This window comes from Mesocricetus auratus, unplaced genomic scaffold (genome assembly GCF_017639785.1).
Source record: "Mesocricetus auratus isolate SY011 unplaced genomic scaffold, BCM_Maur_2.0 Super-Scaffold_100022, whole genome shotgun sequence".
Classification (NCBI taxonomy): domain Eukaryota; kingdom Metazoa; phylum Chordata; class Mammalia; order Rodentia; family Cricetidae; genus Mesocricetus; species Mesocricetus auratus.
The window spans coordinates 32,059,848-32,075,784 of NW_024429203.1; the positions used below are offsets into that span (position 1 = coordinate 32,059,848).

Sequence of the window (15,937 nt, forward strand, 5' to 3'; positions counted from 1 at the left end):
CAGTAAATTAACACTATAGAACTGTTTCCTTATTTACCCCTTTGAAATCTCAGTTGGAAGAAACGATCCATAATGAACCCTCAATTGTGTTTATATGTGCTACATGTACTATGTATACGTTAACCCAAACGTAATTTCTCTTTCTTTGCAAGTGTGTGGAGGCATACATATGGAGGTCAGAGTGTGATACTGAGTATCTTTCTTGATTATTCGTGTGTGTGTGTGTGTGTGTGTGTGTGTGTGTGTGTGTGTTATAGCAAGGTCTCTCAAAGCCAGAGCTCACGGTGCTGGCTAGCTAAGCTAGCGAGCTTGCTCTAGGGATCCCTCATATCCACCTCTGGTAAACTGAGTCAAGCAGTGCGACATCACATTCACCTGTCTTTTATATGGGTGCTGGGGATCTAAACTCTGGTCCTTGCAAGCTAAGCCATTTTCCTACCCCACGTATTGTAATTTCTTCTTCTTTTCTTTTTGGGTAATTTATTTTTTAAAAAACTTGCAGAACTCTTATGCATGATTTGGTGACAGAAAATATTTTAAAAAGTCAGGTAGGGGTGGCTCACGCCTTTAATCCCAGCGTTTGGGAGGCAGAGGCAGGTGGACCTCTGTAAGTTCTAGGCCAACCTACTCTACAAAATGAGTTCTAGGACAACTAGGGCTATTACACAGGGAAACCCTGTCTTGGAAAACCAAAAAAGAAAAAAATAGAAAGTGCTGAAAAAGCTGTTGGCCAGAGGTCTAAAAATATGAAAACTCTATCATACTTCTGCCATGGTGCCAAACATGAACAAGTTTATGTGTTTTTTTCCAGTTTCTAAAATGGGAGCTCTGTTGCTCACATCCACACTGTAAGCAGAATGTACAGTAAGCTTCCTTGCTATTTACTGAACCATCTTTCTCTAGAGTTGAGAAGTTAACATTATAAACATTAACAACTAAATGGAATACCTGAATCTGAATTTGCAGGAGTTGCTGATCGGCTTGCCTGTGAAATGTGTTTAAAACAGCTAGTGAAAAATCCTCGGACATGTGTGGACAGCAGAGCTCTCCATGATTCGTGTGCATCTTGGAGTAGGACATCATGGATCAAGTACGGCAGCACAGTCTGACAGAAGTCAGGTTTCACCTAGAACACAGACACATCCACTCAACTGCTTACACTAGAGCAACACAATTCACTTAAAATGTTTATTCCCTGTTACTGACATATGAAAATTTAAAAATACTATATTGATCTCCCATGAATTCAATACAGTACTAAATAACAACCACCATCACCAAAATTATGTATCAAGTAGTGTTTAGAATAAAAAATAAGTAAACAAACAGTAATATCAAACAAGGTATCTCAGATCTTGGGGGATGGTGGTAGCAGGAACAGTAATTTAAAGTCATCATTGGTTATAAACTAGGACCCTATCTCAAAATGAAACAACAACCAACCAACAAAACACCAGGATTGACTCCTGCTCCTACCACATTACAGGAACATGCTCTCCTAGTGAACCACTACCTTTGACCGAAAACAATAGCTCTTTGAGTTGGTTCCCTTACTATTTGCTGAAATTGACTGTACCAGACCTTCCAATGTAAAACTCTTGACTATTGCTGCCTATCTTTCTTCACTCAAAAAGTATGCTGAAGAATGCCAACTGACAGTAAGTGTCATTACTAATTATCTAGCACTTTGTAGAACTTAACTAGTATATTACCATCTCAAAACTAAAGCCTGTCATGTAGTTTTGGCTAACCAAAGACACCCAATTTAAAGGATTTATAGCAGCTGAAAATGGATTACACAGCAGGCAGATGATATACTCATCACTTAGGATTCTTTTCAAACATGCAAATCACAATCAAATACATAGAAGCTAAACTGAATCGGAAAAAAAAGAACAAAAACACAGGCTCTGTCAGTTTAATTAATCCTCTTACCTCACACATTGGCTTTAACAACTGAAGAACTTCACTTTTTATGCCTCCACTGTCCAAAAAGGCACACGTCAGTGCCTTTATCCAAGTGGCATGACTTTCACTTTGAGGAACCCACAGATTCACATCATCTAGGCCTTCTAAAGCATCTTCTTTAACAAATCGGGGTACTTCTAAAAACTAGAAGCAGAAATCATTTCCTATGTCAAATAAATATCCATGCAGTTAAATCTGTTTCCAATAAAACTAAGTACACTTAAACTCCATCTGGGACCCACCATAATAGTCAGAAAGTAAAGGTACTTGCCATCAACCCTCACTGACCTAAGTCTGACTCCAGAACCTACACTGTATAAGGAGAGAACTGACTCCGCAAGTTGTTCTCTCACTTGTACATGAGGACCAGAACACATGTCTATACACAAAACACACAAATGAAAAATGATTAAAAGAATTATAGCTGGATAGTTGACAGAATTTCTCTGTGTAGCCCTGGCTGTCCAGAAACTCACTCTGTAGACCAGGCTGGCCTTGAACTCACAGAGATCTGCCTATCTCTGCTTCCTGAGTGATGGGATTAAAGGCATGTGCCACCACTGCCTGGCCAAGGGATGGGGAAATTTGAACTTGGGGAGTGAAGCTGTAAAAATATTACTGATATAGGAAATGAAAAACCTGAGTTCTACTGTTACACACTTGTAGCACGTAATACGAGTCACAACCTCTGCCTCATCTGGCACATATACAAAACTGGATCACATCTACCACAAAAATTGATTTCAAAAATAAAATGCAATTTTTACATGGTAGAAATGCAAACTTTACATTAGTTATAATAGTAACTTCATTATCAGTCTCTATTACTACTAATTTTACTAAGAACCAAACTATGATACATTAAAATTACTACTTTAATGATGGGTATTTCTATTGAACTTTTAAAACAGGTAAAAACAACTGCATATTGCTGTCACTTTCTGAAAAGAGGAATCCTTGAGACAAGAGATACAAAAGCTCTTAACAAAACTTCGGGCTGTTTTCAGAGGAATCAGGACATTAACATGCAAGAAAGGTACTTACAGTCAGTCCTTTTATACTTTATCCAAATTGTACTAAGCAGTAAGTGCTTGTTGGCTGATCATAACACCTAAAATTATCCAGGATTGATGGTGCATGGGATCAAAGGGCCTGCTATACTAGAAAAGAGCTTCCCTTAGCCATAAATCATCACTTCTCTAGGTTATCTATTTCAACTTTTCTATCTTGCATAGTGAAAAATAACAAATCCCTTTAATTCAGTATGTGCAGTATGAATTTTTCTAGCAAACAGTATATTAGTACATAACAATTCTAAGCTATTTGATATTCGTAGTCCAAAACAAATGTAACCATTTTACACATAATGGGTATTCAACAAACATTTGTTAGGTTAAGAGACCTTTTTCCTTGATGTTCTAAAAGGCTGTAGATAGGTCAGCATAGGATCCTCGGACATCTTATAAGTCTCCCAGAAACTGTGTCCAGTTTTTGTAGCCAAAATGTTTTTCAAACAGGTAGCAGCAGCTGATCGAACTTTGACACTGAAAACCAGACACAATTTATCAACCTGGAATGCTATGCAAAGTCCATTGGAAATTTAAAATATTAGAAACTAAAATTTAAAATATTACAAACTTCCTATCTGTAAAATTTACTGTGAAATAATCCTTTTGTATACTGTAAATAAACATACTGCTTTCATGTTAATAAAAAGCTAAATGGCTGATAGCCGGGCAGAAAGAGATTGGGCAAGACAGCCTAAACAGAGAGAATGCTGGGATGAAAAAGGGCAGAGTCAGAGAGACACCAGGCAGCTTACACCAAGGAAGCAGGAGGTGTAGAAAATCATGAGCCATGTGGTAAAGCATAGATAAGGAATAAGGGTTAACTTAAAACCTAAGAGTTATCTAGTAACAAGCCTGAGCTATTGACTGAGCATTTACAATGTAAGTCTCCATGTGCTAATCTGGAAGCAGTTCCCAGAACAGAAAATCACTGCCTACAATCATTGAAGAAAAAAGGCCAAAGATTTTAAAAATATTCCCTCATTAAACATGAGTTACTCATTACGTCAGCAGCAATTCTCTTCATTCTATGCAATAATGATTATATTATGCTGACCATATATTTAAAGAATTCGTAAGAGGAACTACTAGGAAATAATGTAGTCTAAAAAATGTGAATAGTGAAAAATGGCAAAAATCCTAATTCACCTAAGGAAACATATTGATAGTCTTTTTCTAGTGCTACAAATTATATTTGAGGTGAAGTACAATGATATCTTACTCCAAATGATAAAATTATTTCAAAACTATTTTTGAAGGCACATATTTATTCTGACAAAGCAGTTAGTTGAAAATCATTAGCACTTAAAACCTCTAACTGAAAAGCAAAATTCCTTCTTTTAAAACAAAAACACCCCAGGAAATGGAGGACTACAACAGTCCTGAAAATATGGCAACTAACAAAAAAATGTTACCAGGCCTGAAGCTGGAATAATGACAAGGTATCAAAGGAAGTTTTAATTCTATCCAGGTACGTTTTGCTAGTTACCCACATTTAATTCCTCAGTGAATCCTATTGACTGTGTAAAAACTATGTCTTGGTTTCCATTCATGCCTTTCATGTTCATTATTGATCTCCTAATTCATATTATAATTTTTCTCCTCTGTACTATAGCAGTAATCCTGTTTCTACTTTTGCCCTTAGTCAATGTACTGTTTTTTTTCCTTTTCTTTTCCTTTTTTTTTTTTTAAACAACTTAACACAAACGAGAGTTGTCTAAGATGATGACTCCACAAGATTGGCCTGTAGAGAATTAATGATTGATGTGGGAAGACCCAGGCCACTGAGGGTTGGTAGTATTACCCCTGGACAGGTGATCCTAATAGATATAATAAAAAGGATCTGATCCAGAGAGTAATTCAGTACGTAGCATTCATCTGTGGGCTTTGCTCTAGTTCCTGCCTTCTTAAGTTTCCACCCTGACTTCCTGCCACAAGAGACTGTAAGCTATAAGATGAAATAAATACTTTCCTTCAAGAATTTACTTTTGGCCATGGTATTTATCACAGCAATGGAAGCAAACTAGAATAGTCATCAATCTGTCATAAAAAAGCCAGTCATGTATGATATACTACAATACCACTATATATAAAAATTCAAGGCTTTGCTGTATATAAATTCATCCTATAACTACATTAGACAAATATAAATAAGATGATCTTACTCTATCCTTATTCCTTAGTCAAATCCCCTTTGTATGCTGAAACCCCTAAACTCCTAATGTTTTTCCCTCTTTAACAGTAAAACAGAAGACAACTCTTATCTGTTGCCTATTATTCTCATGCTTATGTCACACTAATAGGTCTGTGCATCATTTTAAAAAAATTGAGATTAGTGTGTATCAAATCATTTTATGATTAAATTTTCTGTGTAAAATCTCTTCAAAAATGTCTAGATGGAGCCAGGAGGTGATAATGCATGCTTTTAATCCCAGCACTCAGGAGGCAGAGGCAGAAGAATCTCTTAGTTCAAGGCCACCCTGGTCTATAGAGTGAGTACCAGGACAGTTAGGGTTACATAGAGAAACCCTGTCTCAAAACACAGGATGGATTAAATCAGTAGCACACACTGCAATCCTGGCACTTAGGAGGTATAGGGTAGGAGGAGGAGGATCAGTTCAAGATCACCCTCAACTATATAAGCAAGTTCAAGGCCAGCTGTTTCAAAAAAGACAAGAGAGAAAGAAATGGATTAATAATGGTAGAAAGATAGGAGAACACGATAAAAAAACAGTAAAATGTTAATGCAAGAATTTTCATAGTAAGTATACAGATATTCACTGTAAAATTTTTTCACCTTTACTGTATGAATGAAAATTTACATAATAAAATGTTAGGAAAGAACCCATGCCAGGCAACTTAATACAAGAAAAACAATAACAAAAAAATATAGGTCCATTAAATCAGTAATGGAAACATGGTAGGTTATAAGAGATGAGGCAGAAAAATAAAGTCAATATATATATCTTTAAGAGATGCCTGGTTGGAAGGAAACCTTTGAATTGAGTCTCCCACAATGGTAATGATGGGGTGGACAAATAAACCAGTAAATCAATGACTAAACACAGAGGAAGCTGAGAATATAGCTCAGTGATACCAAGGATGCTTACAGTCCTGGATTTAGTCCCCAGCATTGCAAACAATTTAATAATAATGATGATGATAACAACAACAAAAATAAATAAGTTAATAATGAAAAGAAAGTAATCTCACAACCAGCAATATAAAACACTGTACCTTAAAATTTTGTTTTGATTTCTTTCTCAGTCATTTATCATCTGTATATAACAGGGCTACTGATTTTTTTGAGTTAACCTTGTATCCTGCCACTTTGCTGAAGGTGTTCATCAGCTCTAGGAGTTCCCTTGCAGAGTTTTTCGGGTCACTTATGTAAACTATCATATCATCTGCAAATAGTTAAAGTTTGACCTCTTCCTTTCCAATTAGTATCCCCTTGATCTCCTTTTGTTGTCTTATTGCTCTAGCTAGAACTTCCAGTACAATATTGAAGAGATATGGAGAGAGTGGACAGCCTTTTCTTGTTCCTGATTTTAGAGGAATTGTGTTGAGTTTCTCTCCATTTAGTTTGATGTTAGGTGTTGGTTTACTATATATAGCTTTTATTATGTCCAGGTATTCTGGTTATACCTGATCTCTCTAAGACCTTTATCATGAAGGGGTGTTGGATTTTGTCAAAGGCTTTTTCAGCATCTAGTGAGGTGATCATCTGGTTTTTCCTTTGCAGTTTGTTTATATGGTGGGTTACATTGATAGATTTTCTAATGTTAAACCATGTCTACATTCCTGGGATGAAGCCTACTTGATCATGGTGGATGATTTTTCTGATGTGTTTTTTAATCTGATTTGCTAGTATTTTATTGATTATTTTTGCATCGATGTTCATGAGGGAAATTGATCTACAATTCTCTTTCTTAATTGTGTCTTTGTGTGGCTTGGGTAGCCTCGTAAAAAGAGTTTGGCAGTGAGCCTCCTGCTTCTATTGTATGGAACACTTTGAGGAAGGAGTATTGGAATTAGCTCTTCTTAGAATTTCTGGTAGAATTCTGCACTGAAACCATCTGGGCCTGGGCTTCTTCTGGTTAGGAGACTTTTGATGACTGCTTCTATTTCATTAAGGGTTATAGGTCTGTTTAGATTGTTTATATGTTCTTGATTTAGTTTTGGCAAGTGATATCTATGCAGGAAAATGTTCATTTCCTTTTACAGTAGCCATAAACAGCATCAAATATCTGGGGATAACGTTAACCAAAGAAGTGAAAGACCTGTATATCAAGAACTTTGAGTCTCTAAAGAAAGAAATCAAAGAGGATACCAAAGAATGGAAAGATCTCCTATGCTCTTGGATAGGTAGGATCAACATAATAAAAATGGCAATCTTGCCAAAAGCAATCTACAGATTCAATGCAACCCCTATCAAAATTCTGGCACAATTCTTCACAGACCTTGAAGGAACAATAATCAACTTTCTAAGGAAAAACAAAAGACCCAGGATAGCCAAAACAACCCTATACAATAAAGGAACTTCAGGAGGCATCACCATCCCTGACTTCAAGCTCTATTACAGAGCTATAGTCCTGAAATCAGCTTGGTATTGGCATAAAAATAGACAGGTAGACCAATGGAATCGAATTGAAAACCCTGAGTTTAACCCACACACCTATGAACACTTGATTTTTGACAAAGAAGCTAAAATTATACAATGGAAAAAAGAAAGCATCTTCAACAAATGGTGCTGGCATAACTGGATATTGGCATGCAGAAGTCTGCAGATAGATCCATATCTATCGCCTTGCACAAAACTTAAGTCCAAATGGATCAAAGACCTCAACATAAATCCAACTAAACTGAAACTCTTAGAAGAGAAAGTGGGAGATACTCTTCAACGAATTGGTACAGGAGACCGCTTCCTGAACATAAAACCTGTAGCACAGAGCTGGGCGTTGGTGGCGCACGCCTTTAATCCCAGCACTTGGGAGGCAGAGGCAGGCGGATCTCTGTGAGTTCGAGGCCAGCCTGGTCTACAGAGCTAGTTCCAGGACAGTCTCCAAAACAATACAGAGAAACCCTGTCTCGAAAAAACAAAAAAACAAAAACAAAAAAAAAAACAAAAACAAAAAAACCTGTAGCACAAACACTGAGATCAACAATTAACAAATGGGACCTCATGAAACTAAGAAGCTTCTGTAAGGCAAAGGACACAGTCAACAAGACAAAAAAGCAGTCTACAGAATGGGAAAATATATTCACTAACCCCATATCTGACAGAGGGCTAATCTCCAAAATTTACAAAGAACTGAAGAAGCAAGTCTCCAAAACACCAAAGGATGCAATTAAAAAGTGGGGTACAGAACTAAATAGAGAATTCTCAATAGTGGGGTCTAAAATGACTAAGAGACACTTAAGAAAGTGCTCAACATCCTTAGCCATCAGGGAAATGCAAATCAAAACCATCTTACACCTGTCAGAATGGCTAAAATCAAAAACACCAATGACAGTTTATGTTGGAGAGGATGTACAGCCACTTTGGAGAGCAGTATGGAGGTTCCTCAGAAAAATGGGAATAAACCTACCACAAGACCCAGCAATTCTACTCTTAGGCATATATCCAAAAGATACAAATTTATATAACAAGGACATCTGTTCCACTATGTTCATAGCAGCATTATTTGTAATAGCCAGAACCTGGAAGCAACCTAGATGCCCCTCAACTGAAGAGTGGATAGAGAAAATGTGTTATATTTACACAATGGAGTACTATTCAGCAGAAAAAAAACAATGGAATCTTGAAATCTGCAGGCAAATGGATGGCCCTAGAAGAAACCATCCTGAGTGAGGTAACCCAGTCACAAAAAGACAAACATGGTATGTACTCACTCATATATGGATTTTAGACATGAATCAGGAGAGTGCCAGTCTGCAATTTCACTGATAGAGAGTCTGGGAAACAGGAAAGAACCTAAGAGAGATATGTATGGTACCCCAAAGAAGAAGAATGAGGCAAGATCTCCTGAGAAGATTGGGAACACGGCAGGGGGTGGAGGAGGGAGTGGGAGCTGGGAAGAAGTGAAGGGGAGAAGAGGAGGAGAGAGTAGGTCATGGGGGAACAGGAAGGTTGAGTGGGGGTTAGAATAGGGGGAGAACAGGATGAGAAATATCGTAATAGACAGAGTCATAGGTTTGAAGAGAGATCTGGCACCAGTGAGACCTCTAGCAATCTACAAGGATGACATCAACTGGCAAGCGAAGCAATAGTGGAGAGACTACCTTAAATGTCTATTCCTGATAATGAACTTGATGTCTACCTCATATGCCATCCTAGCACCTTCATCCAATGACTGATGGAAGCAGAGGCAGATACCCACAGACAAACACTGAACTGAAATCCTGGAATCCAGTGTCAGAAAGAGAGAACTGATGGGCAAAGGAGTTAAGACTGGGCTGGTTTAACCCACAGAAACAGTTGACCTGAACAAGGGGGAGCTCTTGGACTCCAGATTGTGTGGAAAGCATGGGACTGACCCAGACCCCCTGAATGTGGGTGTCAGTGAGGAGGCCTAGGTAATCTATGGGGCTTTAGGTAGTATTTATCCCTGGGCATACAAATAGACTTTGAGTGCCCATGCCACAATATGGGAGGCTCTCTCAGTCGGGATTCTTGGGAGAGGGCCTACGCCCTGCCCTGGATGAAATGACAGTTACTGGAGATCCACCATGGAGTGCCTTACCCTCCTTGGGATCAGAGCAGAGATTGGGTGGGGGACTGGGGGACCTGGTGGGGAGGGCGGGGGAGGAGGGGAGGGTGAGGAGCTGGGATCGACATGTGAAAGATTGTTTCTAACCTAAATAAAAAAATAATTTAAAAAATTAAAGCAATAAAAAAGCAAAACAAATTTTTGTTTTGAACAAGGAGAGAAATAGTAATAGAAAATTCTATTAGTTTAAACCTTCTGAGGTTATAAAGCTTTTGCTCCATGGATTATTCTAAAAGAATCAAAATAAAGATAGCACTCTGGTTTTAAAAATCACTTAAAATATCATTCTTTACATTCCTGTATTTAAGGTTCATAAGGGTGAAGGTGCATGACATAGCATGCTTGTAGAGGTCTGAAGAAAACTTTTAGGAGAAGACTCTCTCCTTTTACCAGGAATTCTCGGGATCAAACTCGGGTTTTCAAGTTTGATGGCAGGTGCCTTTTATCTGCTGAGCCATCCCACCAGCCTACATTCCTGTATTTTAATTGTCTGTGTGGAAGCACCTGGCAGTTTACTTATAAATCCTTTGTCTAACTTAGTCTCACTACAATTTAAAACAAACCTTACTCTTCATCACCATCAAGTGTCAGGAACAAAGGGTATTTGATCACACAAATTAATAAAGGAATTTCACAAAAATATACACGATTTTTTTAAACTTAAGAATTTGGAAGTTGAGAGTAAAGAAATGTCTTAGTGGTTAAGAGCACTCATTGCTCTTGCAGAGGAGGGGATTAGATTCCCAGCATCCACATGGTGCTTCACTATCATCCAACTCCAGTTCCAGGGTATCCAATACCCTCTTCTGAGCTTCATGGACACCAGGCATGCATGTGGTGCACATACATACATACATGCAGGCCAAACATTCATGCACATAAAAGAAATATAAAAACTTAAAAAGGAAGGAAAAGAACGAACTTGCAAGACAAAGTGTTAAGTGAAGTATTAGCATAATTTTCCTGGAATCCAGATTTGGTTTTGGTTTCTGTAATTTTGGATGAAAGGCGTCTTCTGTACTCACCTGTCTTCTACCAGTGTATTGTTCAGGGTGGTCAGCATTATCAAGGTCCACTGAAGCTCTTTATCTTCGGGAAACCCATGAGATTCGGTGTAAGACGTATCTTTATTATGCTGTACAGCTATAGTAGAGAAATCCAGAGGACCTATTTCTCCCAAACACCTTCCAACAGCCTCTACATATAGAAACTTAACTTTAGTACAGCCATACGTAGGAAAGTATAAAACATTTCCAAATTAAAAAGTATCAGTATCATTTTGTCATGCTTCAAATATTTCAGTGTTTTCCAACACTGTGAGTAAAGAAAACTAAAAACACATCAATGCTGTAATATATTTTTCCCCAGAAAATAAGTTAACAGTTATAGTAACAGAATATTAAAAGCACAAGTACACATGTTTGGTACTGTATAAAGTATCAACTTTAAAACCTTAAAAAAAAAAGGAAAGAAAGAAAATCCAGGGTGTCACACATACATCATTCATAAATCTTAAACATATAACTCGGTGAAAATTTTTAAACACATCATGTCATCTATAAACACAGGCAACTTTGCTTCCTTTCCACTTTGCACACCAATTCTTTTCCTTGCTTGATTCTCTGGCTAGAACTTCAACATAGTGCTGAATATGAACAGTAAAGAGGAGTGACTTTTCTTATTCCTGATATTAATGGAAAGATTTCAGTTTATTAGCATGAAGTGTGGCATGTGTTACAGGTACAAAACAGGATCATTCTGAGTTACACAAGAAAGCTGCTTTGGGCTCTTGGAGCAAATCTGCTTTGTGCCCACAAGCTGCACAATGAACAAAGATGTTAATTCTGAGGACTTGGGAGATTTGAGGGTTCTGGCAAGGTTCAATTTCTGGATCTGGGTGGTAGATGCACAGGTATTCTGTGATTGTGTACAAATACTTTAAACAAGGTACATGTGGTCTGTATTCAAGACTATATGCAAAATACACTTCAATAAAAACCAAACTAAAGGTAAGTATGCTATACGGTAGGCTCCACTGGGAACTGAGACGGACACTGGAAAATTCACCAACAGTTCTTACTCTCCCCATTTTCAGTAAGGCACCGCTGCCATGCCAACTTGCAGCTAACATTAATCATGTGACTTTCTGTTCTAAGACCACCAAATCTAAATACCTATACTCAACAAAAGATTTAAATGCTATTTCAAAAAATCTGAGTTTAGCCATCCTTCAGAGTCTTTGTTCCTATTTGTTATATACAAAACAAACACTAAATACCAGAAAGCCATACTTGTAAAATAGTTCAGAAGTTAATTAATTTGCAACTTAACTATACAGAGATTAATGATACTCCTACATCTTTATAAAGCATTTTAATATTAACATCTATACATTATTAATTATTATTGCTAACTTTATAAGCAAATTTAAGGAATATGAAAAGCGGGTATCTGGGGTTACCTGAATTAAACAGTAACATAATTTAGCAAACCACCCTTATTTCTCCCATATCAAATGACAAGCTTACATTATTCTGATCATACTAAAGACCATTCACCTAATCATTACCTAAAACTTCTCTTTCACCAGTCTGGTTCACTGCCATCTTGGATAACTGCAATAAGCTGACAACCAGCTTCACCACAATGCCATCCTGTGGGTTATCTAGAAATAGTTTAGAGAAAAGTGCTTCAGTTATCATAAGGACAACATATTTATTTCATAACACCTCCCTCCCCAAACTAGGACATTTTAAAGAGTTTTAAATCATGAATGGATTTTAAAAATACATAGAATTCTGAAATATGGCCACATGGTAATGATTAGCAAAATTTACCAAGCAGATAGAGACATGTTTTCAACAAGCTGAACAGCAAAGTTAATACCTTGTCAAAGTCACAAATGACTAGAAACATAAGAATCATTAAAAGCTAGAAGAGACGTTGTTTAGTCTGTTACCACACAGTATTCAGAATTTAAACATACACCATACAGTGGGGTCTCTGCAATGATGGGAATATAAATGACAATGGTGGAAATTTGACCAAGAAGAATATACAAAAGAATATTTGACAAAGAAACAGAAAAAAAATTCATGTCAAAATTAATACTCAGAGGCAGTTGTAGAGAGGGCTTGTCTGTTACAAGCAATTACTACTCTTTCAGAGAATGGGGGTTCAGTTCTCAGCACCCACACAGCAGCTCACAACCATCTGTTAACTCAAGTTCCAGGAGAATCTATCGCCTTCTTCTGGCCTCCACAGGCACTGCAGTCATGTGGTGCACATACATATGCATGCAAAACACCCATTCAAATAAAGATAAATGTACCCTGAGATGCTCTCATAAGCTCTAGCATCTGATCTTTATGTTGTTCCAGTTGTCTTCGAAGATCCTTCAATCCTTCAAGCCTAGTCAGTGGAAGTGGATTATAAGCACTTACTGAAAGAAAATGGTTAATTTCCTAAAAGACAAAATCAACTTAGTATTAGTTGAGTATGTATGTATTGGCTAACTGTGAAAAATAAAACAAGAAAAAATAATACGTAGTATCTATAGATGCTGACACATAAAACAAACATGGAAGAACTACGTTCCTTCTTCCACTTTAATTCTGACAATGTTTTAAGGGTTTCAATTCTAAGAGAGTCTCTTATCTACATTAGATGTCAATACAATAGACTTCAAGACTACAACAGCAAGGTGAATTGGAAGGAAACATTTCAATTTTTTATTTATTTAATAGTACAACTTGAATTTTATATCTTAATGGATTATATTTTTCCAGACTGATATTCTAATACAATGTTTTTATTTTTTAAATTTTTTAAAAGATTTATTTATTTATTTATTTTGAATATATAACATTCTGCCTCCATTTATGTCTGCACGCCAGAAGGGGGCACCAGATCTCATTATGGATGGTTGTGAGCCACCATGTGGTTGCTGGGAATTGAACTCAGGACCTCTGGAAGAGCAGTCTGTGCTCTTAACCTCTGAGCCATCTCTCTAGCCCCCAATAGAATGTTTTTAAATTTATAATATTTAAAATGAGACTATAGGTATAATAAGTTTATAAAAGATTAACATGATAAATATCATCACTAATATAAACATTACTGACCCTCAAAGAAACAGATAGCATTTTTGAGATATTAACAAACCATAGGATCCTATTTGTATAAAAATTAATAACATTTTATACTATTCTTTGAATATTCAAATTCATCTTTGTCAGGAAGTTTTGATATTTATGCTTTAAATGCAATGCATGAAGATGCACAAAGATCTGTTTTGAGGGGCTGAAGAGAAGGCCTGTTGGTTAAAAGAGCTGGCTGTTCTTGCAGGAGACCTGTGTTCAGTTCCCAGAAGAACCCATGTCAGGTGGCTCAGAACTATCTATAACTTCAGCTACAGGGGAATCTGAAACTTTCATTTGGCTTCCTTGAGCACATGCACATATAAAGCTTATATACACAAACACATAAATTTGGAATATATATGTATATTTTAAAAGATTTGGATTTTATTTAAGAAGGTAAATCTCAGGCATTACTTTTATTACAAAATAAAGTATTCTGTCTTTATTAGTTGTACATTAAAGGTTTAAAAAAATACTACTGCCTATATTCTGTAATACAAAATTATAAATAAAACTTTTAATACCTCTAAAAGTGAAAACGGTCCTCCACTATATTTGATTTTCTGTTGAGTAAGCCGCAAATTCTTAAAGGCAACATGGTCAGGAAAAGGATCCAAAAGTTTAATCATGACAAAGAGATTTTCATTGTCCTTGTTCTCTATCACCAAGTACTTCAACAGGTCCAATACCTAAATAAATACCAAAGGAGAGGGTAATTATTTATATGCAGAGAGCCAAATCCCACTATAACTGATAAACAAACCTCTGGTAACCCAGAAATGGTCTAATGGCATGTGTGATACCCAGCTATCCGTGTGTATGGCTTCAAAAACTAAAACATGTACAGTGCTACACAAAGTGGACAGAACAAATACAGTGTTAATGGAGCACTTTATATGGGATTTCACATATAAATGGGAACTGCTAGCTCTACTTTGGACTACCAGTAGTAGATAAAACTACCAGATTTATTAGATCAAAATTACCAATAGCTAGGTAACTGATGTCAAAGATTAATTCACTAATAACGTTTTCCCCATCACTTATTAAAAACATCCCCATAAAAACTACTAATTACACCAGATAAGGCATCCAATTCCCAAAGGTTTCATTTATCTCAAATAAATCTGAACTGGTACATTACCTGTTCTTGAACCTCCTGATAATCCACAAGTGGTATAAGTGTGCCAACAATAACATGAAGATGGTTTTCTAGAGCATCCTTACAGTGAGTTACAGCTGTATGGCACACTCGACTTAACAAATCACAACAAAGGGAAAAGCTCCGCAATGATACATCTGTGAAATGAGAAGGCCTAATAGAGAAAATAACAAGGCCTCAGAAACTACTTTGAATTAATATTCTAATCATTTTGCAAGCCAGCAAGCATGAAGGACAGTCCCAGCAGTCATTTTTGTAAACAAGTCTTATTCTTTCTCTCATGCTCTCCCTATCTGAAAGGATAACCTCTGAAAGGTATTATCCAAAAGAAGGCAAAGAAAGCCAGGCTTTCTTGCACACAGCAAGAAAATCACTAACAACACAGCTACTTGATGACAGCTGGTGTTGAGTAAAAAAAATAAAAATAAGACAAGAAGGGAGGGAGGGGGAAAGGAAGGAAGAAAGAAAGGAGAAGAAAATGAATAAAGGTCAAACAACATTGGAGTGCTTACTCTGAAAGCCGAGGACCTGAGTTCTAATTCTGAGCACCTATATAAAAAGTCAGGCATGGTTATTCATGCCCACACCACAGGACTGGTGGTGGGTCAGGAGCTTGCTGGCCAGCCAGCCTCAGTGAAATGGCCAGGTTCTCCTTAGTGAAAGATGCTGTCTTAAGGAAATAGGTGAAAGGAGATAGAGGAAGACAGAGTATGTCTCACTCTGGTCTCCATGTGCATACCCAGATACTCAACATGCATGGAGAAGCATTCCAAGTCAAACCTTAGGGAAAATCTGATTTCAACACTTAACCTCATTATGTACTGA

General features: G+C 37.0%; 1 protein-coding gene across 1 annotated transcript in view; it reads right to left on the reverse strand.

Moving 5' to 3' along the window:
* Window positions 1-15,937, reverse strand: part of Atm (ATM serine/threonine kinase) — a 117,324-nt gene that overhangs the window by 56,016 nt on the left and 45,371 nt on the right. The window contains exons 30-37 of the mRNA XM_040729828.1: window positions 15,095-15,266; window positions 14,475-14,639; window positions 13,140-13,272; window positions 12,378-12,473; window positions 10,834-11,005; window positions 3,371-3,512; window positions 1,936-2,112; window positions 949-1,126 (exon numbers count right to left, since the gene is read on the reverse strand). Coding sequence (XP_040585762.1) covers window positions 949-1,126; window positions 1,936-2,112; window positions 3,371-3,512; window positions 10,834-11,005; window positions 12,378-12,473; window positions 13,140-13,272; window positions 14,475-14,639; window positions 15,095-15,266 — 1,235 coding nt within the window. The remainder of the gene's footprint in view (window positions 1-948; window positions 1,127-1,935; window positions 2,113-3,370; window positions 3,513-10,833; window positions 11,006-12,377; window positions 12,474-13,139; window positions 13,273-14,474; window positions 14,640-15,094; window positions 15,267-15,937) is intronic.